This window comes from Euleptes europaea, chromosome 18 (assembly GCF_029931775.1).
Source record: "Euleptes europaea isolate rEulEur1 chromosome 18, rEulEur1.hap1, whole genome shotgun sequence".
NCBI classification, from domain to species: Eukaryota; Metazoa; Chordata; class Lepidosauria; order Squamata; family Sphaerodactylidae; genus Euleptes; species Euleptes europaea.
The window spans coordinates 42,660,624-42,688,062 of record NC_079329.1 but is presented as its reverse complement, the minus strand read 5'-3'; the positions used below and the strand labels follow the sequence as shown (position 1 = coordinate 42,688,062).

Below are 27,439 nucleotides of genomic sequence, written 5' to 3'. Positions count from 1 at the left end.
CCAACCAGGGGTCCATGGACCCCCAGGGGTCCGCGAGAACTAAACTAAGGTCCATGAAACAAAGTTATAAACCCATAATAAATTAATATTTTCAATTAAAAGTTCTCTATTATAAAAATATATATTCAAATATTATTCTAAGTTTAATGTTTAACTAACAGTTATGATTAAAGTTTATTTTCAAATTCTCAGAATTTTTATTTTGAACCTTGGGGTCCCTGCACCGAACAAAAAAGTCCTAGTGGTCCCTGGTCAAAAAAAGGTTGGGAACCACTGTTCTAGGTGGCAGCTCCACTTGATTGACGGATGCTTCTTATTCTGCTCCACAGCCCCTCCCCGTCTTCGGATGCATGGGCTTCCCCGATGCGAACCCACCCTCCTGGGGCTTTGGCCATCTCTAGGCTCTTTCGGAGGGGTCATGCACAGTGCTGAGGATAAGGTCGAGCAGCCAACCTCCAGGCCGTGGCCGGAGGCCTCCTGGGTTTACAAATGATCTCCGAGCACCAGTGAGTAATGCCACTGGAGTCACTGGCCGCCTCATAAGGTGGAACCTATGTCACAACCCCCACCCCATTGAAGACCCTCCCCTCCCCTCCCCCCAACCTCCTCAGGCAACCCCCCCATCTCCAAGTATTCCCCAGCCGAGAGTTAGCCAACCTCAGGTGAAGGCTTGTCACCCAGGGACTTCCAGCTCGGAACCATCGGGGAGGGGGGGAGGAAATGAACTCCGCAAACAGCCTGCAGGGTCAAGCCTGTTGGAGGTGTTCCTTGAGAGTCCCATCCCCAACCAACCCACTCCCCCACCCCCCATGCACACACATGGTTGTCAAAGCCAAAAAAACTTTACTGGGTGGGACTTCCAGTAGAGAGCTGATCTCAGCGCCAGGTTCCTTGGGACTCTCCCGAGGGAATCCAAGAAACGTTTTAATTTGGGGTGCATTAAAGTACTCCACCCCAGTTCCTAACTAGTGGACTGGGAAGCAGGAATACCCTTGCAGCCGTGAAGAGCAGTGTTGACTCCCATACCCTCTGAGGGAGCTTTTAAGTCCCTCGGAGGTTTGGACGCTGTCTCACTGGCATCGAGGGGATACTACATCGCCACAAACGCTTCTTTGGCATCAGGCTCTGATCTCCTCTATCTATTACCAACTAAAGCACCATATAAAGGGAAGGAAACCTCATCCTCCAAAATCTGAGTAAGTCACAAGAACACTTTTGATCTTACCTTGATTTAGAACACTGGTTCCCAACCAGGGGTCTGTTGACCACCAGGGGTCCATCAGAACTAAACCAGGGGTCCGTGAAACAAAGTTATAAACCCATAATAAATTAATATTTACGTGGGCGGCATGGCAACGGCTTACAGGCGCAGAGCGCAGCGGCATGCGGTGGTGACTCGCGGGAGCGGCGCGCAACAAGTAAGGAACATGCTGGGGCGGGGAGGCCGGGGAGGGTGCAAGCGAGCCTCACAACCACACACAATAGGAGAAACACTCGTCAAACCTTGTTTGATGATAGCTGTCGAAGAGGTTTTAGGGATGGAAGCCAAAAAGAAAATACAAGAAATACCTCTATCGAACAACACAGTAAAAGCTCGAATTGAAATTATGTCAAATGACATAGAGGAGCAGCTTGTTTCGAAAATAAAAAATTCGCCATGTTTCGCTTTGCAGTGTGATGAATCGACAGACGTTTCTAATTGCAGTCAGTTGCTCGTATTTGTCCGCTTTTTAGACGATGACAACACTATTAAAGAGGAATTATTGATTTCACGGAAACTGGAAACGACGTCAAAAGGTATCGACGTCATGAATATAATAGCGGAGTATTTTGAGAAACATAGCATTATGTGGGAAAAGCTTGCCGGCTTCTGTACGGATGGCGCTCCAGCCATGTTAGGATCACGCTCCGGTCTAGCAACATTAATAAAGCAGAAGAATCATTCAGCAATAACAACTCATTGTATCATACATTGTCAGGCGTTAGCTTCCAAGACTCTTCCTAAAAGCCTTGTTAATACCATGGAAATGGCCATAAAAGTGGTCAATGTTATTAAAAGGAGCACCTTAAATACACGCCTTTTAAAAAAAAACTGTGCACTGAAATGGACTCCAATCATGAGACTCTTCTTTTCCACACCCAAGTTTGTTGGCTATCGAAAGGCAATATGCTGGGAAGGTTATTTGAACTAAGAAAAGAGGTTGAGCTGTTTCTAGCCGAGAAGAAAATTAAAGATTTACTAGAGCTGTTTTCTGATTCAAAAAGTCAGATGCATTTGGCTTATCTTGTGGATATTTTCTCACATTTGAATAAACTAAACAGTTGCAAGGTTCTGGAAACATAAATTTAGCAAGTGTGGGAAACATTTTTATGTTTGAAGACAAACTGTGTGCCTTTATTTGCAAACTTCAGTTATGGGTAGGCAAAAACAATTATTCTGCGTTTGTGACATTAAAAGCACTGGTCAATGATAGTAAAGATGACATGATCCCCGCAAATATACAAGACAACATCAGAAGTCATCTGCAAATGCTGGTCGATGAATTCCACCGTTACTTCCCGGAATATAACCAGACAGAATCAAAAGATACCCAAAAGCTGATTCGCAATCCTTTTGGTATTGCTGTTGAAGAGGTTGCAGGAGAAATCCAGGAAGAGCTCATTGAATTCCAAAATGATAGGCACTGTAAGGATGCATTTGAATCAGTTTATCTTGAAGAGTTCTGGTGTAAAAAAGCAATTTCATATCCTACAGTTCGGGGATTCGCCTTGCGATATCTTATGCTCTTCTCCACAACTTATTTATGTGAACAAGGGTTTTCTGCTTTGCTTATAATTAAGAACAAGACCAGAAATCAATTGGAAGCAAGTGATGATATTCGCGTAGCTCTGAGGAACAGTATTAGCCCCAGAATTGCCCAGCTTGTAAAAAGGATGCAAGCTCAAAAATCACATTGATTTACAATTAAAAGTTCTCTATTATAAAAAATATATTCAAATATTATTCTAAGTTTAATGTTTAACTAACAGTTATGATTAAAGTTTATTTTCAAATTCTTGGAATTTTTATTTTGAACCTTGGGGTCCCTGCACTGAACAAAAAAGTCCTAGTGGTCCCTGGTCAAAAAAGGTTGGGAGCCACTGGTCTAAAACAAAAACTAAAGGAGTAGTCTTATATGCACATCCCAATCTAAATCCTGAACTTATCTACAAAGATGACGAAGGCAGAATAGTGATAATCAGAACAAAAATATTGGGTCAAAAAACATTAGTAGTTGGAATCTATGCGCCAAATGATGGAAAAGCTAAGTTTTATAAACAATTGCATGATACCTTGCTCCAATATGCTGAAGAACAGATCCTGTTGATGGGAGACTTTAATGAAGTTACTATCCCTGCCCTGGACAAGAAGACTAAAGCTAAAGATGATAAAGAAGGATGCCTTCCAAAAACTTTTTTTCAAATGATGGAGGAATTTGAATTGCAAGACATTTGGAGAACGATGAACACAACAGCTAAGGAATATATCTTTTATTCAGCAAGATATGACTCACACTCCAGATTGGACATGATTTGGGCAAGTAAATCAATTTTTACACAGTTACGCAAAGTACACATTGTACCAAGAACATTCTCTGACCATAATCCAGTTTCATTCAAATGGAACAATAGACAAGCATTTAGATGGAGATTAAATGATAGACTTTTGAGAGACGAGAAAATACAGACTGAATTATCTTCTCTTATTAAGGATTTTTTTGAAATAAATATGAATGGAGAAACCACCTTAAACACAATCTGGGATGCCTTTAAAGCAGTAATTAGAGGCTTTATGATACAGAAAAATACAGCGTGGAAGAAAAAACAGTTGCAGTTGACAAACAATATACTTTGGGATTTACAAAAATTAGAACAGCAACTCATTTCGGAATCTCAAGAGAGCCAGAGAACTATTATCTTATGGAAGATAAATGCCCTTAAACATCAGTTAAATTTGGTGGTTACAGAAGAGATGAATAAAAACTTGAAATTTGCAAAACAAAGATATTTTGAACATGCAAATCGCCCAGGTAAATTTTTGGCTAGTCAACTAAGAGATTCCTTTCAAAAAAGTATAGCCAAAATACAAACTACAAAAGGACCGGTTTACACAACAACAGACATACAGAAAGAATTTGTAGGTTACAATACCAGCTTATATCAAAAAGACGATATTTCAGACAAGAAGATGGAGACATTTCTACATTCTATAAATATTAAAAAATTATCATCAGCCAAACAAGAGACTATTGATGCTCCAATTTCTTTAGAAGAATTAGAAGATGCCATCACCAAACAAAAAACAGACAAAACTCCTGTACCAGATGGAATAATGGCTCTGTTTTACAGAACATTTAAATCAAATTTGCTGGATCCCTTTTTAAAGGTTTGTAACATGAAACATGGTCACATGCTTTCATTTCATTGATTCACAAGACTGGAAGAGACGCTGAAAAAGTAACTAACTATAGACCTATCTCATTATTGAATCTGGATTACAAAATCTACGCCTCTGTTTTGTCAAATAGAGATAAAAAACTAATTACAGACTTCATTCATGAAGCGGGTTTTGTTCCTGGAAGACAAATTAAGGATAATCTTAAGAGTTCTCCTAGATGCATTGGAGTACTATGAACATAATATTCAACATAAAGCAGCTTTTGTTTTCCTTGATGCTAAAAAAGCTTTTGATATGGTTTCTTGGGACTTCATGAAAAAGGTCTTAGAGAAAATGAACTTTGGTGAAAGATTCCGAAGGGGCATAACAGCTATCTATACGAAGCAACAAGCTAAAATATTGGTTAATGAATCAATGTCAGACAATACAAAATACAAAAAGGGGCAAGACAAGGATGCCAGCTCTCTCTTTTACTGTTTATTTTGGTCTTGGAAACCTTGTGCTGTGAAATACAAGAATCGGAAGACATCCATAGTCTAAAAATAAATAAACATGAATTTAAAATGAGAGCATTTGAGGATGATCTTCTGTTAATTCTGGATGACCCAAATCAATCTGCAAACAAGAAATGGAAATATTGAATTTATATGGCCGTGTTTCAGGATTTAAAATCAACCAAGAGAAAACACAATATTTAAAAATCTTTCTGGAGCAGAGCAGCAAGATTTTACAACTACCACAGGATGGGAGAAAGCGAATAAAGTATTTGGGAATTTGGATTTCTACTAAGAATAAAGAATGATTACCAACAATTATTTTAAACTTTGGGAAACAATTAAAAAAGATATGGTAAACTCGATGAATAAAAGACTCTCTTTTCTGGGTCGTATTTCGACAACTCAAATGAACATATTACCGAGATTATTATTTTTATTCCAAAATTTACCAATAATCTCCCAAGTAAAGTACCAGTGTTTGGAGGAAAGACTTACTGAATTTCATCTGGCAAGGGAAAAAACCAAGAACTGCTTATCAATATTTGGTGGACTCAAAACATAGGGTTGGTTTTGCACTTCCTAATTTTAAGTTATATGCTGAAGCGGCTGCTTTAGTATGGCTAAAAGATTGGATGGAACTAATACACATCTACTGGATCCTGATAATAGAAGTGGTTGGCACGGATATTTGTGGTATGACAAAATTAAGATACATACATAATTTCAACAACATAGGGTTAAATCCTCTTTATTTAAAATATGGCAAAAATATAAACATCTTTTAGAACCAAAGACTCCATTATGGGTTTCGTCGCAAGAAATGTTAACATTATGTCCACTAAGGCCAGCTCAGTTTATTACATATCAAGATCTTCTAAAGTGGGATGGTAATAAATGTTCACTAAAGGACTATAATGAAGTTAAGGATCTTTTGACCTGGTTTCAATACCATCAGATAAACTCCGTCTTTCTTCAGGATTTCAAAACAGGATTTTCTAAAAACAAATCAATATTTCAAAAACTTTTATTGGATACAAATGATCATTTAATATCCAAGATGTACAAGTTATTGTTAGAACTTTACTGCGAGCAGGAAAGAATAAAACCCACTATGATTAGTTGGGCACAGATCCTGGGCCATGATATACTGTTAAATAAATGGGAGACTCTGGTCACGAGATATGAAACTCATACTTTCTCAATCATTAGGAGAAAACATATACAAGATGATGTACAGGTGGTATTTAACAACTAAAAAACTGGCAATGACTTACAAATCAATATCCCTGAAGTGCTGGAAATGCAACACCAAAATAGGTTCATTTCATCATATGTGGTGGACTTGTGATAAAGCGAAAATTTTTTGGGACATGATCTACAATGAAATAAGGTTGACTATACAGAAAAATGTACCCAAAACGCCTGAGATGATATTATTAAGCATGATACCAGATTCTATTTTAACTCAAAGATCATTTTTTATTTATGCCACCACTGCCACAAGATTAATATATGCAGCTAAATGGAAGACCATGGAAATTCCAGACAAAAGATGCTAGAACTGATGGAAATGGCAAAACTTACTGCATTGATAAACCATAAAGACAATGTACAATTTATGGGTGAATGGGAGGCGTGGAGGGTTTACTGTGAAAATGAATTTCAAATGGGGACGCTCAAAGGTTATTCATTGATCTAATCCATTTCTTATTATAAATACTTAATAATTAAAAGTTGCAATTACTGTATGATGGTTAATTTGAAACATATTTTTTTTCCTTTTGTTGATCATCTTTATCAATTGTTGAAATGTTTGATTATGGTATTATGGAAAATAATAATTGTTTTTTTTTAAATAACTTTATTGGGTGGGAATCGGGCATGGGAGTGTCTCTGGGCCAGCTCCGTGTTCACATTCCACATGCTTCTCCCGCAGGTTTCCATAAAGGCTGAGAAGCCACCTGAAAGAGCCAGATCCATTATGAACAGAGGCTGGGTTAGTGGGTGAGCCCATGGGTGGAGCGAAGGGGTGTCAGTCGCAGGCAGAGCTTCACCTGCTGGATGGCTTCCCGCAGCGGTCTGTTAAGAAAAAACAGCATGCATATGGCCACAGAAGTACGCCACGGGCATCCTGGTGGGTACACTGATGGATCCTCTGGGATGTTCCACCAGTCCAGTCAGGAGCCTGTCGGGGAAGGGTCTGTGGCACTGGCACCTCTAGTCCCCCCCCTGTGGCTTCGCCAATTCAACATCGCCCCCCCCCCCATCTGCTTGGTGCTGCTGCAAATGCCAGAGCTCATTGACGGGTCCAGCTTGCTGTCCTCTTGTGGGGTGGGCTGTGCTCCTCTGAAACATAAAGGGTGCAAGTTGTCTTTGGGGAGGCATAGACCTGTGAGTGTTGGGTTCTGTTGATGACACCCAAAGCCCTCCCTCTGTGACCATTACTGCAGGGGATGGGAAGCAGTTGCACATCCATCCCATTCCCCGTGACACTCTTCCTAACCCCTCCCGCTCTGGCAGCGGGTCTGTGTTGTTCCTGGAGCACACAGCCTCCCACAGGTGACGTTGGGTCAGCCTTCTTCACCCACCCTCGGTTCTGAACGGCCGTTTGGGCCTCAGAACGGGTGGAGGGAGTTAACTGTACTCCTTTCCAGCCCTCAGAGCTTCATCGCTGCTTCTGCCCTCTTGAGGCTTCTCTCGCCTCTCTTGGCCTTCTGAGCTGCAGCTGCTCTGCCTTCCTCCCCAGCCCCAGCCTTCCTTCCCAATTTATGGGGGGAGGCTCCGCCCCCTCCTCCTCAAGCCCCCACCCTTCCCAGGACAGAAAAGGGCTTTCGTCCCAGGCCTTCCTGTCATCCTACCCTCGCCCCACCTTTCCATCGGCTGTCCATGTGGTCCACAGGGGATGCAGCTGTGATTGCTGGCAGTTGGGCGAAGTGCTCGGGGGGCTTTCTGCGCCTGATACCACCACTTCTCGGTGGCCCCGTCGCCCAGCTCCATACTTGCTGTCTTGGGATTGAGTGAGGTCTTCTGAGCCAGGCGAGTGGAGTGGCTTTCCCCTCCGACGCTACAGTGGTGTTTTGGGTGGCTCCTTTGGCAGGAGGTTCTGAGGCTTGACCTTGGCCCAGCAGGCCTAGGGAGGCTTGGGCATCGCGTGGGGCTCAAGGTGGGAAGCCCCGAATCAGGGTGTGCTGGCCACAGCTTAAGACACCCCCTTCTGCCCTCGCCTCAGTGCATCGCACCCCCTCGTTGGCAGGAATGGGGGCAAAGGCAACATGGGGTCTCCAGAGCTCTTGCCACTGCCTGGCTCTGATGAGCACAAGAGGCACCTGGCCCGTAAGGGCTGCCGACCCCAGTAGAGGGGAAGGGAAGCAAAAAGGTGGCAAAGGTGCCCAATCATCATGGTGCAAGAGCCCCATGGGGTCCTGCGTGTGCGTCTGCTGTACCTGAAATGGAACTTGAGTGGGAGAGCTCAGCCACGGAGACAGTGTGTGGACTTTGCTCTCCTGGATGGGATTTTGTGCAGAGTGCCAGCCTGCTGTGCAAAGAGCTCTCCCTGAGTGCGCCTCACCTGCCGGAAGGTGTGTGCAGGGAGACCAGTGCTTGTGAAGGGGGTGGGGGCTCTGCTGTTGGGCGCCGCCAAGGGGGGCTTGGCCCCCTTCCAGGCCAGTCCCATTGGCCAGCCACTTGGTCAGCTTCCACTACCACCACGGGCCAGGGGCATGGCTGCGCCGGGCGGGGGGTGGTTGTTTGAGGAAATGCCTATTATGCGGCTCTATGGGATGCGCTACAATTTCACCTGGCATAAATTTACGCCAGAGAAAACCCTAGGGAATCTGACTTGTGGCGCATCCACCCCCTGGAACACCCCTTTTGGTGTCCATGCAGGCCCCTGTGCCAAACTTGCATTGTTTTGATGCGCCACTCCACAGCGCCAGCATAAGGGCCCTGCCAGTTTGGACAGCGCAAGTGGCACTTACACCACCGTACGGGTCATGCTGCCTCAAATGAACACACATGAAGCTGCCTCATACTGAATCAGACCCCTCTTGGTCCACCCAAGTCAGTATTGTCTACTCAGACCGGGAGCAGCTCTCCATGGTCTCAGGCAGAGGTCTTTCACATCACCTGCTTGCCTAGTCCCTTTAACTGGAGATGCCGGAGATTGAACCTGGGACCTTCTGCATGCCAAGCAGATGCCCTACCACTGACCCCTCCCCAAACAGCATATTGCACCATCACACCAAGAAAAGACTCCCACTGTCGTTAGATGAAGAAATATATGTATAAAACTATTATGGAGCAATTAGCAGCAGAGCACAGCCTTGGGGCACGCAGGCGCACCTTGTGCTTCCTGGCACAGAGCTCTACAGTAACTTCTGAACAGGGAAATTGCTCTCAAGACTACGAATGCCTGAGGCTCCGCAAACCCACCATTCTATACAAGCAGCAACCGCACATGCAATAGAGATGCTCTTCACTGATGCCTTTCCTTTTGAAACTTTTCAGTTCTCGCGACATCATTCTGCTCTCTTTTTCTTTTCAGAACACAGAGAGAAGAGAATACAAAAAATAATCACAGGACAATGAACCACCACAACCTTTTATGATGCAACTTAGGGACAAGGGTCCTGAGGCGCTTCAGCCCCCCCCCCCTTCAGGACTGCACAGCTAGTGCCTTTGAAGTGAATATGTCTGATGTCCAGACCTCATGCTAGTCACTGCCAGTTAAAAGAAAGCCCAAGGTCTCTTTTCTCTGGATTCATAACCATTACCATATTCTGGTTTATGGTTTTGGTTAACTTATTCTTTTCCAGCAACTTCTGGAGTTACAAGGAACAAAGTGGAGGCTCACTGGGTGGAACCAGTCACAAAATGGAAGCCTGTACATACATTATAGTGCAAGAGTGGAAACCTTTTTTCTGCCAAGGGCCATTTGGATATTTATAACATCATTTGCGGCCCATACAAAATTATCTACTTCAAAATTAGCCGACCAAGCCCCAAGCAGGCAGCTGCCCCAGATGACTCCCCCCGCGCGCAGGCAGGCAGGTATCCAACCGGTGGTGCACTTGCCCACCTGGTGGCACAGGAGGGTCTGTTGCCCCAGCCTGGCATAGCCGTCCAGCCGCACGCTGGAGTTGCTCCTGCTCCGCATGGTCGGGGCCGGATTCTGCAGCCGGCTCCTGCTACCTCTGCCCGCAGGGATGAAACGAGGACACACGGGCTAAGAACCCCCCCCCCTGCATTCCGGACCTGCCTCCTTTAACCCCTCCATTGTCGCCAGCCCTCTTGTAGTACAGAGGGAATACGTTTCTCCACGGCCCGGGTGGGAAAGGGTTAACACAGTTTCTTGGGCGGTCCCAGCAGCTCCGTAGCTAACAACTTTTCTGCAAGGGGGGGGGAGGTTCCTTTTCTCAGCAAAACAAACTCCCATCCACCTTGAACAGAGGCTATTCCTGTCCGTGGGAGGGGGCGGATCCCTAGTCTTACTTCCTTCTGAGCTAGAGATCTGCCAGGACCCGTGAAGGGCCGGACTAAAGGCAGGGGGGAATCCGGTGGTCAGAAATGCTTAAAGAGAAGGGAGTTCGAGAGAGGTTGGGGTTTCTTAAAAGTGAAATACTGAAGGCACACTCATAAATTATTCCTATGAGAAGAAAAATGGGAGGCGGCTAAAGAAGGCAGGGGGGCTGCAGAAACAGCTTTCTAAAGATTTAAGAAATTAAAACAGACTCGTTTAGGAGATCGAAGGAGGGCCTCATGACCAAGGAAGACTGTAAACAAAAAGTCTCAATGTGACCTTAGGCCAGCGAGAGAGGCTCAAAACAACAAAAAAGGGTTGTTTTGTTATGTTCAAAGTAAGAGAAAGAGCCCGAAGACAACACGGGAGGCCCCACTGCAGGGGCAGGAGAGTGAAACTGCAACCGGAGACCAAGAGAACCGCTCAAGCCCCCCCGCCCCCACCCCCACCCCCGCTTTTCCTCCGTCTCCTCTTGGGAGCCGCGGGAGGCCCCGATGCGCACCACCCCCCCCCCACACACACACACACCCCCCGGCCAGGCCCCGGGCGGGGGGCGATGGAGGCCGAGGCCGGGGGGTCGAGAGCCACGCGGGAGCCAGAGGAGGGTGGGCGGAGACAGAAGACCGGCCTCTTGATTGGGCGGGGGATCTGTCCATCGGCCCCGAGGCGGCCCAATCACCGGCCCAGGGATCTACAGCGAGCGGCGCCGTCAGTGGGCGGGGAAGAGAGGGGACCCCGCCCCCCGCACGCACGCACGCACGCACGCACGCCTCCTCCCCTTCCGGGGCGCAGCAGCCGCCCCCCCTCCCTCCCCTCCCTTCCCCTCCCCCGGCGGCGGCGGCGGCGGCCTGTGCTGAGGGGGCTTCGGCTGCTGGGCCCGCGGGGGGCGGGGTGGGGTGGGGTGGGGGGAGGCGGTGCGCGCGCCGATGGCGGTGGCTGCCGAGGCCGCCCCGGGGCAGGAGAGGAGGAGGGGGGGCGGGGAGGGGCCGCCCGCGCCCCGCGGCCAGAGAGCAGGTGAGTGCGGGGGGGGGCGGGGTGTCCTCGGCGGCGACCAACCCCCCCCCCGACGCTTCTTCCCCCCCCCCGCTGCTGCGTCAGGCGCCTCGGCCTGCTGCGAGAGCGGCGGCCGGGAGGGAGGGGGGGCCCTCCGAGGGCTGCTGAGGGAAGGGGGCGTCGCCGGCAGACGAGTTGGCTCCGCCCACCAATCTGGACCCCCCACTGCCCCCAGGAACTGTGGGCGGGGCTTCTCTCCGCAGGGGACCCGCCCTCCCTCCCTCCCTCTAGGCGGTGGGAGTGGGAGGCGTCCGGGGGTGGGGGGCTGGAGGCTGAGCGCGGGGGGTGGGGGGAGGCGCAGGTGCCGGGGAAACTCCCCCCCCCCGCCCCCCTGGTTTTCAGCCTCGCGCCCGGCGGCTCCTTCGCCATTGCAGCAGAATTTCCCGACTGGTGAAAAACCCTCCCGCGAGGCAGGCCAAAACCTGAGAAGGCGCCCCAAGTTCGGGAGGTGGGAGTGGCAGGCGGGGCCTTCTCGTCCCCCCGCACTCGGGGGGGGGGGAGACACAGGACGGGGACCTCTCTCACCTCCCCCCCTCCCCCCACTTGGCAGCAGGGCCCCGGGCATTCAACCATTCGCGTCATCTCGAAAGCCGTTCATGGTTTTTGCTTGGATTTGACAAGAAAGCACATCCACGTTTTCCTCTTCTGGTTTGGTGCTGCAGCTTCAGGTCGGAACGGGTCCTTCTCAGGGGGGCAGGGGGGGTGGGGGGGTGCTGCTCCAGTTCGGTACACTGGTCATATAAAACTTGGTATTCTTCAAGTTAATTTTTTTTAGAAATTTGCTGGGTATTCCATGATATATCCCCTCCTCCACTTTACGATTAGAATTGGAGATCCCAAACCTATAATCTATCAGATATCAACCTGCCATTAAATTTCTGCACTCCTGATATGTTTCCGTTGTTAATCTCAGATACCTCTATGTCCACCTGGTCTAGTAGGCTAAACAAAAGATTTCCCCTCCCAATAGAGCAAGATCTTAAATGAGGATTGGCCCCTAGTGTTTACGGTCTTCTTCCAGATACTCTTTAACAGTACTTTTTCCTTGCCTGACTATTTCCGCTGGTTACAAATCTATAAATTTAGATGCGCTTTCCCACTGACAAGGTCTAAAGCCTTAGACTCAGGCAAGGCACAAGGGAGATACAATAACATTCTTGCAGAAGACCGCAAATGCCCATTTTGTTCCGATCAAGTAGAATCATAGAGATGGAAGGGGCCGTACGGGCCATCTAGTCCAACCCCCTGCTTAATGCAGGATCAGTCTAGAGCATCCCTGACAAGTGTTTGTCCAGCCTCTGCTTGAAGACTGCCAGTGAGGGGGAGGCTCACCACCTCCCTTAGATAGCCCGTTCCACTGCTGAACAACTCTCACTGTAAAACACTTTTTTCCTAATATCCAGCTGTAATTTAAACCCATTGTTGCAAGTCCTATCCTCTGCTGCCAACAGGATCAGCTCCCTGCCCTCCTCTAAGTAGATAGCCCTTCAAATACTTAAAGAGAGCAATCGTGTCCCCCCTCAACCTCCTCTTGTCCAGACTAAGCATTCCCAACTCCCTCAGCCTTTCCTCGTAGGGCTTGGTCTCCAGGCTGCTGATCATCCTCGTCGCTCTCCTCAGCACCTACTCCATTCTGTCCACATCCTTTTTGAAGTGAGGCCTCTAGAACTGCACACAGGACTCCAGGTGTGGCCTAGCCCACATTGTTTTAGCAGGTTCACAAAATCATATTGCACAAAATAAATATCACTGCCTGGATAAAATAGCTAATGGCACTTTCTGAGAAGCGGATAATGCGTTATCTGCTATCAAGTAGATCAGTGAATTGCATGACAGACGTGGCAACTTTTTATTGTGTCAAGAAGAAATTAATTTTATCTCTCCCCCCCCCCTCCTTTAAAAGTGTGAAATGGCAGATGAATAGCTAATGACTGTTAAATCTCGGGGGAAAGAGGGTCCTTTTCCTGTGTATTCCAGTGAGACATGTTCAGTCTTGCTCATGCTGATGATGAGAAACTGGCATTGTTGGGCTTCTCGCAGGATATGTTATCAGATCTTGGGAAAACTGAAGCTTTTGCCAAAATTAAAAAGCGCATTAAAGAGCTCGATTATAACAGCACTACTTTTCGTGCTCGTCGTGTCTGTTCATCCCAGTTCTTCGGAGTACCCCCTCCACGTGGTCTGCCTGCCTATACATATTATCTAACAACTCCTCGTCTCTGTAGAGCTTTTTGCTTGGCTAGATTGAATGCTAACCCTTCTATGGTAATGCAGGGCAGAATTCTGAATATACCATACTCAGACAGGATCTGCCCTTGCTCTTCTGGCTCTATTGACTCATTAGCCCATGCCCTTTTGGAATGCCGCTTTTACGAGGAACTTCGATCGCACTATATTTCCTCCCTTTTAATATACAAATCCAATGCCTCTGTGACTGACATAATGCCTTTTTTACTAAGCGATAGGGACCCCAAGGCTACATAGTCAGTGGCAAGATTTGTTTCAGTCCTTATATCCCTCCAACACTAGATATATGCTGCTCAAGATCAATTGATCAAGGAGCTTCTAAGGGATAAAAGGAAAGGAAAGGAAAAGGATTGACACAGCTTGTGAGTTGACAGTTAATTCTTATGCACAGCCTTTTAGAGTTCACAAAAACACTTTTGCACTGGTAGTTAATGTGGTGAGAAAATTTTCATTTTCTCTTACCTCTGAGCCCTTTATTTTTTGGTCTCCTCTGCCTGCTGCTTACCAAAGCAAAGCCAGAGAATGTAATAGGAAAACACAAACCATGTACTTAGGACAGTCTCAGACCACACACACGTAGCAGTAAAGCATATAGGTTTATTGAACTTGTTACTCTGAACATGATTTGGAGTACTTAATGTGCTTTGGGTGACTAGCTCCTAGCAATGCCATCTCCTATGCCCTTTAGGGTCAAGATCCTAATTGGAGCTGAGGTCAGCTAAAAGCCAGGTCTTCATATGGCTTCTAAGTTATAGATTAATAAGCTACAGATTAATAAAATTGGTTTTTCTTAACCCAAACCACAGTTAACAGTGTTTCTTTGGATGTATATAGTCTTATCTCATTTGAGGTGGCAGAAAAGCAGAGATGGTACAGTGCAATTCTGTCAATATAATAAAAGTTCCATCTTTTTCCTGTCCTGAAATGAACTGCTTATTCCTAAAGAGGAGTGAGAAGATGAAAAAAGATTTGTTTGTTTGTTTGTTTTTAAACAAATCTATTAGAATTTTTAAAATAACTTTTTATTTTAACTTTTGTTTATAATAACAACAACAAAATAAAAATACAACAGCAGTAGGTTAAACATCCTTGTTCATTTGAGATATGTTCTAATACGGTCTATTATGGTGCTTATTACAGAAATCATACCATTTGTTGTATTCACTTAGCAGAACTTAATAAATGTAAATCATAAAATAGTTTGGTGGGCATCGTTTACTTTGTGATGCCCCATCTCCACATATTCTAGAAAAGGCAGCCATCTATTTAGAAAGTTTGTAGAGTAAGATAAGTTATTTGTTACTTTGAGTTGTGTAGATATCTAAAATTTAAAGATTCAACACCTTCTCATACCACTGCCCAGTGGAAGGCATCTTAGCTTTTTTCCAGTAAGAGGCAATCAGCAATTTTGCTGTCTGTGTGCATGTGTGTAAAGTTCCGTCAAGTCATAGCCAACTTATGGCGACCCCTTTTGGGGGTTTTCATGGCAAGAGATTAACAGAGGTAGTTTGCCAGTGCCTTCCTCTGCACAGCAACCCTGGTATTCCTTGATGGTCTCCCATCCAAATACTAACCAGGGCTGACCCTTGCTTAGCTTCTGAGATTTGATGAGATCAGGCTAGCCTGGGCCATCCAGGTCAGGGATAGCAGGGATACCCTTTTTTGGGTAGAGAGTTGTTGCATATCAATTTTTTGTAGTAAGACAAGGCATCATGAGGGACTTTGTATTGCGTGCTTAGTTCTTTTGCAAGATCTTGTCCCAAAATAAACTGACTTTTGAGCATGTCCACCAGCAGTGCAGAAAATTAGCTGGGCTGCCTCAGCCTTCCCAGCATAGAAGAAGAAGATCGTTTATGCATGAGTACTTTCCAGCGTGGTGCAGTGGTTTGGAGTGGAGGAGAACCGGGTGTGATTCCCCTCCAGATGAGTGGCAGATGCTAATCTGGTGAACCGGGTTGGTTTCCCCACTACTACACATGAAGCCAGCTGGGTGACCTTGGGCAAGTCACAGGTCTCTTAGAGCTCTCAGCCCCACCTACCTCACAGAGTGTCTGTTGAGGGAAGGGAAGGTGATTGTAAGCCGGTTTGATTATTTCTTAAGTGGGAGAGAAAGTTGACATATAGAAACCAACTCTTCTTCTTCTCTTCCTCCTCCCCCTCCCCCCCCGGTCTGTCTCGGTTGTTCCTTGGGGTTATGCATGAGTTTTCCGTCCATTAGAGATGACCTTGCGGCCAGACCTCGCAAATCCTGGGACTTCCTGTCCTAATAACCCGACTCTTCCATCACCCCTGAGATCAGCCCAGGTGAAATCACCATGCATAAGGCAAAGCACGGGAGACGGAAGCTTGGGGAGAGTGACGTTTCGCTCACAGAAAGCACTACAGACAATTACAAAGCAGCATGCCAAGGGGCGGGGATTCAAATGCTTCCTGCTTTCTCAGAGTTCTTTCTGAGCAGAATAAAGGATTTTTAAAATGAGGCTTGGGTTTCTCTCCCCCCCCCCCAGTTCCTTTTAGAGAGCTCCGTTATGGTTTTAAAATGCTTTTTAACATGACATTTGGGCTTCTGTGGGGGGGGTGTCTCTTCTCTCACAGTAAGCACTACAAAGCAGCATTTCAAGGGACAGGGACTCAAATACTACTTGGTTTGAGCTTGGAGACGGCTGATTCATAGATTTGCAACAGGAAAGTGTTGGTCCAGCAAACAACGAACCTCAGGTGTAAAACTCCCATGCATAAATGACCAAAGAGATGGTTTTCGTATGCTGACTTTCTCTACCACTTAAGGAAGAATCAAACCAGCTTACGTTCACCTTCCCTTCCGCTCCCCAAGAGCCCAAGGTCACCCAGCTGGCTTCATGTGTAGGAGTGGGGAAACCAACCCGGTTCACCAGATTAGCGTCCGCCGCTCATGTGGAGGTGTGGGGAATCAAACCCTGTTATCCACATTAGAGTCCATCACTCCAAACCACTGCTCTTTACCACTACACCACACTGGCTCCTCCACTATATTGTGAATGGCAATATAAGCCATTTGCAACCTGGGACCCACATACTTGGACCGCTTGAGGCCTTCCTGCCAGCTGAGATCAGCATCGCAATGTTATTAAACATCTATATGCACCCCCTCACCCAACTAGTCTGGAGTTTCGGGCTGGATTGTCACCAGTACGCAGGTGGCACCCAGCTGTATCTATTGATGGGCGGCTGGCTGGATGCCACCCCATATATATTGGCCAGGTGAAGTTAAATCCATTGATGACTGAGGTCCTATGGGTGGGTCGAGACGACCAGGGACTGAGTTGCCAACTCCCAGCCCTTGATGTGGCTTTAACACCAACGTCAACCGTCAAAGAGTTTGGGTGTGATCCTGGATGCTTCCTTTTTATGGAGGCGCAGGTCACAGGTGTGCTAGATCAGCTTTTCCCCATCTCCTCCAAGCTAAGCAGCTGGTGTCTACCTGTCTTGGCCTGACCTTGCCACAGTGACCCATGCAACGGTCGCCTCCAGGTTAGACTACTGTAACTCGCTTGGCTGACCCGGAAATTCCCAACTGGTCCAGAATGTGGTGGCTTGGGTCCTTAGAGGGACCCCGTGGAAAGCACACATTACATCTGTGCTACATCAGCTGCACTGGCCCTCAGTTGAATACCGGATCAAGTTCAAGGTTTTGATGCTGACATTAATGGTCTGACTTAACCGTTTGGGGCCATCGTACTTATGGTACCGTCTCTCCCGATATACCCCCAGAGAACATTACGTTCAATGGGAAACAACTTACTGGTGGTCCCCAGCCCAAAGAGTGTCTGGCTATCCTCGACCAGAGCCTTCTCGGCACTGGCCTTGGCCTGGTGGAACTCTCTCTCTCAGGAGGCCAGGGCCCTGCAGGATCTGATGCGATTCCACAGGGCCTACAAGGCTGAGATGTCCCACCAGGCCTATGGCTGAGGGCAGCAACCGTTTCCATCTTAGCTGGCCTCCCACCCCCTCCCTTCCCCTTTCCTTTACCTCCCCTGTACCGCTTTTTGGCTATATTATCAATTGTGTTTACCCTAGCCTTGACCCCTCCTTGCTGGGATTGTTCTATTCTTACTCGCCCACCACTGGAATGATTCAGAGAGCTGTTAGAACTTTTAAGATGTTGGAATTTTTAATTGGAAATGTATGTTTTAATGTGGTGCAATGTTGTGAGCTGCCCCGGGCCCAGCATTGCAGGGGAGGGGTGGGATATAAATCAAACAAATAAATGTGCCCTCTTCTGGGGAGGAGTGCCTGCCAGACTCAGGATTTACAACCTGATCGGCAGCTCTGCCCTCTCTTTCCAAGGGATTGCCAGCTAAGGTACAGAGGGCAGGTGCAGAGGGCAGTATTTAGAAAGCAGGTGTAAAGATGTCCTTTTCCAGCATCTCTTTGCTCTCTGAAATCAGCTGCCATAGAAATTGTTCCTCTAAAGTTACACTTTGTTGATTTTACAGGGTGTTGAATTTTCTGAATTGTTGGGTACGGTTTTATACAAGTACTGTATTTGGCTGCCATGGGTATGTTGGTGTGTGTTCTCTCTTTTTTTGCCTGATTTAAGTGAACTCCATCCATAGATGCCTCAAGGTGCTCGCCAGGTTGTCCTGCCCAAGTCATATTTTTAAGTTCTATTATTTCTTTTAAAACTTGTTTCTGAACATGGCTGGCAGCGACTTCCAGCTTTGTACCTGCCCCCTCAGGCAGGTCTTATTAGTCTGCTCTAAGCCGGTCTAATTAAAGACGCTTGATAACTGAGAAGGAGGCAAAGAAGGATTCCTTCACGACCTCTAATCCCAAAAAAATTCCTCTCAGTCCTGAAGCGACCAGCTAACCCCATACTGTTAACAACATAATGCACACACATGTTAATATAAAAATGCATAGTGATTATTTTCCATTTTTAAGTGTTAATTCATGTAGCTATTTCCAAAGATTGTAAGTTCCACACTGTCCTTTTGAGGGGTTCCTGGAAGAAGTAATGTACTGCAGATAAAGATACAGTAAACATTCTAGTTCAGGGGTGGGGAACCTTTTTTCCGCCAAGGGCCATTTGGATATATATAACATCATTCGCGGGCCATACAAAATTATCAACTTAAAAATTAGCCAACCAAGCCCCAAGCAGGCAGCTGTCCCAGATGACACACACCCACGGTGCGGGCAAGCAGGCAGGCATCTAACCGGTGGCGCACTCGCCCACCTGGTGGCACAGGATGGTCTGTTGCACCAACCGGGCATAGCCATCCAGCCACACGCCGGAGTTGCTCCTGCTCCACATGGTCTGGGCCACATTCTACAGCCGGCTCCTGCTACCTCCGCCTGCAGGGGTGACATGAGGACACACTGGCTAAGAACTTGCCCCCCCCCCGCACATTCTGGCCCTGCCCCCTTTAACCCCTCCATTGTCGCCACTTTTGCCCCCAGCCCTCTTGTAGTACAGAGGGAATACGTTTCTCCACGGCCCGGGTGGGAAAGGGTTAATACAGTTTCTTGGGCGGTCCTAGCAGCTCCATAGCTAATGACTCTTCTGCAAGGGGGGGAAAAGGTTCCTTTTCTTGGCAAAACAAACTCACGTCTGCCTTGAATAGAGGCTATTCCTGTCCACGGGGGGGGGGGGGGGGGCGGATCGCCAGTCTTAGATCCTTCTGAGCTAGAGATCTGCCAGGACCCACGAAGGGCCAGACCAAATGATTTCGCGGGCCTTAAATGGCCCCCTGGCCTGACGTTCCCCACCCCTGTTCTAGTTCCTATAAATTTCTAGCCAAAGCGGCAGTTTGATAACCCCAATGTAAGAAATCTACTGGATGTCCAATAATTGCAGAGAATAATCTTTTTTGCATTAATTTTAATCTAAGGCCTAAAGAAGTTTAATATTTCACAGTACAAGTAGGAACCCACAAGGCACTTAAAGGGGGGGGGTCTCATTTCCCCTCCCTCACTATTTCCTCTAGCCTACCCTGAAAGCCCCCATAGCCTCCCTTCCTGCTTCCATCTTTCATTCCACCCAACAGCCATTCTACCCATGTCTGCCCCTCTGTCTTCAGCTCCCCCCTCCCAGCAGCCTCTACCTGGGAAAACTGTGGTCCAGTTGAGCAGTTCTGGCTGCTGGGCCAAGCCCACTTACATTGTGGAGGATCCTCAAGGACTTGTGGGGGAGGGGGGCACATCATTTCTGCCTGTATCCCCCTCCCTACATTATTTCCCCTGCGCCTTTTCCTGGCAACCCACATATCCTCTTACCTTTCCATTTCTCATTCTCTCCTCAGCCAGTCACTAGCCTAACTTTTGTCTGGCTCCCATCTGAAGCAGTTCCCCTGGAGAAAATGGCTGCTTTGGCAATTGGACTCTATGGCATTGAAGTCCCTCCCCTCCCCAAACCCCACCCTCCTCAGGCTCTGCCCCAAAAACCTCCCACCGGTGGCGAAGAGGGACCTGCCAACCCTAGTGTTGAGTGTTTTTGCTTCTTCACGCAGGGAGTCTTGAGAGGCAGTTTGTCAGGGGAGCTATCAGGGAAATGCAGGAAAGAAACTGAACCACTTCAGCAATGGGTCACAGCAGCGGGGTTCGTGGGAGAGCTGAGGCAGTAACATGCAATGTCTGTGGCATGTTTGTATTCTTACCTGAGGGTAACAGTAATTACACTTGCAGCAAGTGTAAGTTGGTAGCCCTGCTGGAGGAGAAGACACAGGGACTTGAGGCACACTTGTCCACGCTCCATTTTATAAAGGATGGTGAAGAGTTCATGGATAGAACGCATGAAGCACTCTTTAGGGGGCAACAGGAGGAGGAGAGAAAGGAATCTCAACAAATGGAGGTGCAACCATCACAGGAGGGGGGTGCATGGAAGAATGTGACCCAGAGGAGTAAGGAAAATCAGAAGTAATTCTGATCCTCTGTTGCTCAGAGGAGGGCAACAAAGATGGTGAGGGGTCTGGAGACCAAGTCCTATGAGGAAAGGTTGAAGGAGCTGGGTATGTTCAGCCTGAAGAGCAGAAGACTGAGAGGAGATATGATAACCATCTTCAAGTACTTGAAGGGCTGTCATAGAGAGGATGGTGCTGAGTTGTTTTCTGTTGCCCCAGAAGGTTGGACCACAACCGAGTTGAAATTAAATCAAAAGAGTTTCCAACTAGATATTAGGAAGAATTTTCTAACCGAGCAGTTCCTCAGTGGAACAGGCTTCCTCAGGAGGTGGTAAGCTCTCCTTCCCTGGAGGTTTTTAAGCAGAGGCTAGATGGCTGTCTGTCAGCAATGCTGATTCTATGACCTTAGGCAAATCATAGAGTTGGAAGGGACCACCAGGGTCATCAAGTCGAACCCCCTGCACAATGCAGGAAATTCACAACTACCTCCCCCCCACACCTAGTGACCAGTAGATGCCCAAGATGCCCTCCCTCTCATCATCTGCCTAAGGTCACAGAATCAGCATTGCTGACAGATGGCCATCTAACCTCTTCTTAAAAACCTCCAGGGAAGGAGAGCTTACCGCCTCCCGAGGAAGCCTGTTCCATTGAGGAACCGCTCTAAATTCTTCCTAATGTCTAGACTGAAACTCTTTTGATTTAATTTCAACCTGTTGGTTCTGGTCCGACCTTGGGCAACAGAAAATAACTTGGCACCATCCTCAATATGACAGCCCTTCAAGTACTTGAACATGGTTATCATATCCCCTCTCAGTCTTCTCCTCTTCAGGCTAAACATACCCAGCTCCTTCAACCTTTCCTCATAGGACTTAGTCTCCAGACCCCTCACCATCTTTGTTGCCCTCCTCTGGACACGTTCCAGCTTGTCTACATCTTTCTTAAATGGTGGTGCCCAAAACTGAACACAGTATTCTAGTTGAGATCTAACCAGAGCAGAGTAAAGCGATAGCATCACTTTGCGTGATCTGGATACTACTGTTGATGCAGCCCAAGACTGCATTTGCCTTTTTAGCTACCGCATCACACTGCTGACTCATGTTCAGTGTTTGGTCTACTAAGACCCCAAGATCCTTTTCACACACACTACTGCTCAGACAAGTCTCCCCCATCCTATAATTTTGCATTTAATTTTTCCTACCGAAATGCAGAACTTTACATTTGTCTTTGTTGAAGTGCATTTTATTAGTTCTAGCCCACTTCTCCAGCCTGTCAAGATCATCCTGCATCTTGGCTCTGTCTTCTACCGTATTTGCTACCTCTCCCAATTTAGTATCATCTGCAATTTTAATAAGTATCCCCTCTATTCCTTCATCCAAATCATTTATAAAGATGTTGAACAACACAGGGCCCAGCACAGATCCCTGAGGAACTCCACTAGTCACTTCTCTCCAAGTGGATGAGGAACCATTAACTAGCACTCTTTGGGTACGATCTGTCAACCAGTTGCAGATCCACCTAACAATAATAGGATCTAAACCACATTTTCCCAGGTTTTTTTTTAATATTTTTATTATATTTTCCAACAAAAAAAATACAAACAGAAAAAAGAAAAAAAGTATAACAATATAGAAAGCTATGTAATAAGAATGACATATATGTAAAAAAATTAAAAAAACCAAAATACATTCTTTACAGTCTTATTACATTTGTTCTACCCTTTCCCACCACCCTCCACCAATGTGCCCTTAATCCCTCCCACCACCGTGTTCGATTTCCGGAGAAGTGTCTAAGCAGTTTATTAATACAATATTTTAACAATAATCAAGACTACCATAAATTAAATCTACAACTTGTTCACTATATTAGTAACATTCATTTTTGCCAGCTTGTCCCAATATGCGAAGGCTTTTGACCACATCATTTTAAATTCTTCCACATCCTTCCCATGAAGGGAATCTGTTATTTTAGCCATCCACATATATAACCATAACTTTTCTCTCCAGTCCTTAATTAGAGGTCTATTTACTAGCTTCTAGGATTTTGCAGTAATAATCCTTGCCGCTGCAAAACTATATTGACATATAACTCTATCATTTCTGTTCATATTATCTTTAGGGATGCCTAATAAACAAAAAGCTGGATCAATTTTTATTTTAATATTAATCAAATTGTTAGTCTCCCTTACTATCTTTCTCCAAAAATTTTAATTTTTTTACAAACTCACCAGGCATGCATAAAGGTTCCTTTTTCCAATCCACATTTCCAGCATAAATCAGTATTTCCTTCTTTAAATTTACTAACCATCACTGGTATAATATACCATCTATAAAACATCTTATATAAAGTCTCTCTTATTTCATTAGTAATTGTAAATCTAAATTGTTTTCCATAATTTCTCCCAAACCTCAAGATTAATATTATAACCCAAATCTCTCATCCATTTTATCATTACTGATTTAATCCTTTCTTGCTCTAAATTTGTTTCAATTAAGAGTTTATATATCCTCGCTATCTGACCTTTATTTCCCATATTTAATATTAATTCCAATTTAGATTTATTTCTATTAAAACCCTATTAATTTATCTTTATGAAATATGTCCTTTAATTTATAATACATAAACCAATCTCCAATCTTAAATTCTTCTCTTGTTCTAAGAGTCCAAGAGTCACCACTATCCTGAATAATATCCCTGTAACTACCTATATCCAAATTAAGCTGGGTTCCCCTTTTCATAAATAGGATTAATCCACCCTGGGGTTTTGGTTTCCCAACATCTTTTATACCTTTTCCAAATCTGTAATAAACTATTCCTAAAACATGAGAATTAAAATCTCTATTTACTTTATCTTTATCATACCATAAATATGCATGCCAACCAAATCTTATATTAAATCCTTCCATTTCAAGCAATCTGGGATTCTCTAATAATATCCAATTCCTTAACCAACCAAAACAGGCTGCTTCATAATACATTTTTAAATCTGGAAGACCCAAGCCTCCAGTTTCTTTTAATTGGATTAAATTGTGATAAGCTATCCTATGTCTCTCTTTACCCCATAAAAAATTCACAATTACCCTCTTCCAAACTTTAAAAATATTTACTTCTTTTATAATCGGCAGATTCTGAAATAAAAAAAACATCTTTGGTAATACCATCATTTTAATTACTGAAATCCGTCCCCATAATGACAACGGTATCTTTTCCCAATGCTTAAGATCCTTAACAATTTGTTGCCAGATTTTTACATAATTATTCTGAAATAAATTAAGATTATTTGAGGTTAACCGTATTCCTAGATAACTTTAGATTCAATACTAGTTAAATCTGCTTGTTGTGATAGAGTCATATTTTTTACCAAAATTTTCGTTTTGCCCCTGTTTATTTTGAATCCTGCAAGCTTTCCATAGACCTCTACAATATTATTCCATTTTTCCATTTGACAATTAGGATTAGTCAGAATACACACTAAGTCATCCGCATATGCTTTAATCTTATAATGATTTCTCCCAATTCTTATACCTACAATAGTATCATCTTGTCTAAGTAAAACTTCTCAAACTAAAGTAAACAATAAAGGTGAAAGAGGATATCCCTGTCTGGTGCCCTTTTGAATTTCTAATTGCGGTGATAATACCCCATTAATCAAAAGTCTAGCTGTTTGTTGAGTATATATACTCTCAATCGCTGTTAGATCCATCTAACAATAATAAGATCTAACCCACATTTTCCCAATTTGTCAACTGGAATACTATGTGGAACCTTATCAAAAGCCTTACTGAAATCTAGATAAACTATGTCTACAGCATTCCCCTGATCTAGTAAGTTAGTAACTTTCTCAAAAAAGGAGATAAGATTAGTCTGACATGACTTATTCTTGAGAAACCCATGCTGGCTCTTAGTGACCAGATCCATCCTTTCTAAATGCTCAAGGACTGACTGTTTGATGATTTGTTCGAACACTTTTCCTGGTATAGAAGTCAAGCTGATGGGTCGGTAGTTACCCGGATCCTCCTTTTTCCCCTTCTTGAAAATGGGGACAACATTTGCCCGCCTCCAATGTTCTGGCACCTCTCCTGTTTGCCAAGACTTTTCAAAAATAATGGACAGAGGTTCTGAAATTACATCTGCAAGTTCTTTGAGTACCCTTGGGTGCAATTCATCTGGCCCAGAGGATTTTGTTTCATTTAAAGAAACCAGGTGTTTGTGCACTACCCCAATGCCAATTCTAGGCTGCAAATCCCTTCCCTCATCACATGTTCTGTTTATGCCATGTTGAGCACCACTTCCCTCATGAGAAAAGACTGAGGAAAAGTAGGAATTGAGGAGTTCTGCCCTCTCTTCATCTCCTGTTACAGTTTCACTTTCCGGTCCACCCAATGGGCTTATCTTGTCCTTGTTCTACTCTGTACATTGGAAAAGAACCCTTTTTTGTTGCATTTAGCATCTCTCGCTAGCCTAATTTCATACTGAGCTTTAGCTTTCCTAACACTCTCCCTACAACAGGGATGGGGAACCTCAGGCCTGGGGGCCATATGTGGCCCCCAAGGACATTTTTTGTGGCCCTCGGGAGCTCTGGGGCCCCGCCGTGGAGGCGCAGCATAGGGCGGCCCTCCCTGAGGGTGTTCCTGGGGCCACGGCTTGCAGGGGTGCTGCGGCGCCCTTTGGACCTCCTCTCGCCAACTGACGGCTGTTGATTGGTGAGAGGAGGGGGAGGGACGCTTCCCCCAAAGTTGCCCCTTATAGCCGCAGCGTGCAGGAATGCCACTGCACACTGTAAGCCCCTCTTGCTGCCTGTGGGCTGTTGAGCAGCAAGAGGAGGGGGTAAGAGGCCTGCAGCTCCTGGCGGCAGAGCATGCGCGCAGGAGCCTATCAGGCTTGTGGGCCTTTTGTGGACTCTGGGGCAGGGAGGGCATGAAGCCTGGGGCTGGCGGGTGTGTGTGGGGGGGGGAAGGCTTTTCTCTTTCCCTCTCTGTCTCTTTCTTTGTCTCCCTCCGTCCTTTTCTTTCTTCCCCTCTTTCCATTTCTTACTCCCTCTCTCCCTTTTCCTCTTTCTTTGTTTTCCTTCCTTCCTCCCTTGCCGATCGACCGCGGGCTGCGTCTCCCTGGCACCTCGTTTGCTCAGGCCCACCACTGGCTGCCCTCCCGCCTGGGAGGTGGGGAGGACCGGGGGAGCCCTCCAGGCCTTCTCTGCGTGGCCTCCCCTGGGGTTGCCAACCTCCAGGTGGTGGCCGGAGACCTGGCAACCCTAGCCATTCCCCCCCATTGGGAGATGTACACCTGGTATGGCCCCCGAATGATGTTATAAAAGTGCAAATGGCCCTTGGCAGGAAAAAGGTTCCCCGCCCCTGCCTACAAGCACTAGTTATTTGCTTATATTCCTCTTTGGTTATAAGGCCCTCCTTCCACTTCCTAAATGAGTCTTTTTTATTTCTCAACTCTTTAAGAAGCTGTTTATGGAGCCACCCTGGGCTCTTTAGGCTCCTCCCATTTTTCTTTCTCATAGGAATGGTTTGGGATTGCGCCTTCAGTATTTCATTTTCATTTCATTTTTAAAAACGCCCACCCTTCTTGAACTCCTTAAGTATTTCCGACCATGGGATTCTACCTAGCATAAGGTTAAGTTTGTTAAAATTTGCTCTTTTAAAGTCCAACCTATATGTCTGACTACGTACAGGTTTTCCTTTCCCCAAGATTGTAAATTCAAAAATTACAGAAACGTGATGCACAAGGAAGAGGGCCCACTCAGAACTGGGTTCTAGAAAAAAATTGGGGTAAAAGTGGTCGCAAAAGAAATGAAAAAAATCCCGGCGGGGGACGACGACGACAACAAAAACAAACAAAAAACAAAAGGCACAAAATTCTGTACAGAGTTCAAGAGAAATGTGTACTGTGTCACAGCAGTTTAAAGGGTAAATTATTTTCTAAGATTTATTAGGAAAGGGGTTGAAAATAAAACGGGCCCTTATTTAGATAGATGGTACTGCCACATTTGGAACATTGCAGTGCAGAAAGTGATGGTTCATATTCAGTTTCGTGTAGCCCCACATTGCGTGCAGCGCTCCCTCCTGGAGCTGGCAACGTCTTTTCCCGTCCAAACGTCCCATGGTCTGGGGAGGCGCCTCCCCTTTCCCTCAGTTCCTTTTTTGCCGCCACCGTGATCAGATGTGTTTTCTTCATCTAGCCATTTCTTCATCTTCAATACTAACGTTAGTGTGTGGGTAGCCCGTCTAGCCCAACCTCAACCTTGTGCCTAGCTTTAATTCCCTTCTTTCCAAACTGACCATCTTGACCCATATGAACTAGCCCAAATCCTGAGATCTTCCAGGGGAGGGGCTTTACTACAAGAATCTGCCCCTTCAAAAGTTCATTTAGTGGGGACCAGTGGGGGGGGGTATCTTGGTGGTTGCTTCTGGATCCAAAGCACCTTCAATGGAATAAGAAAAACCAGGGGACTTCAAGTGGCTCCATACCAGCTGACTTGAGTAGCCAGATGTGTAGCTTATGCAGGTCCGGCACAGCTGAACTCAGTGCCCTCAGGTTCACCATCAACACAGTCTTTCTTTCAGAGGGTAGCCTTGTTGTTCAAAAAACCCCACCCAACCCATTTTTCAAAGTTCCATTTTTAACCTCAAACTTATTTTATATGACTGTCATTCTTTTTATGAAATATTTTGGTTTGAATTAAATGGCTTTTCCAGTCTGCTATACTGCTTAATTAGGACCATAAGAGTGATAAGGCCATTGATTTTGGTGGTCTTAGAAGAGTGTGCTTGCATAGGACTGCACTGCAAAAGTTGCAAAG

At 45.8% G+C, this 27,439-nt stretch overlaps 1 protein-coding gene across 1 annotated transcript in view; it reads left to right on the top strand.

Moving 5' to 3' along the window:
- Positions 1-11,379: 11,379 nt before the first annotated feature.
- LOC130490938 (zinc finger matrin-type protein 1-like) overlaps positions 11,380-27,439 on the top strand; it is a 46,610-nt gene continuing 30,550 nt past the window's right edge. The window contains exon 1 of the mRNA XM_056864740.1: positions 11,380-11,467. Within this exon, the coding sequence (XP_056720718.1) occupies positions 11,380-11,467 (88 nt within the window). The remainder of the gene's footprint in view (positions 11,468-27,439) is intronic.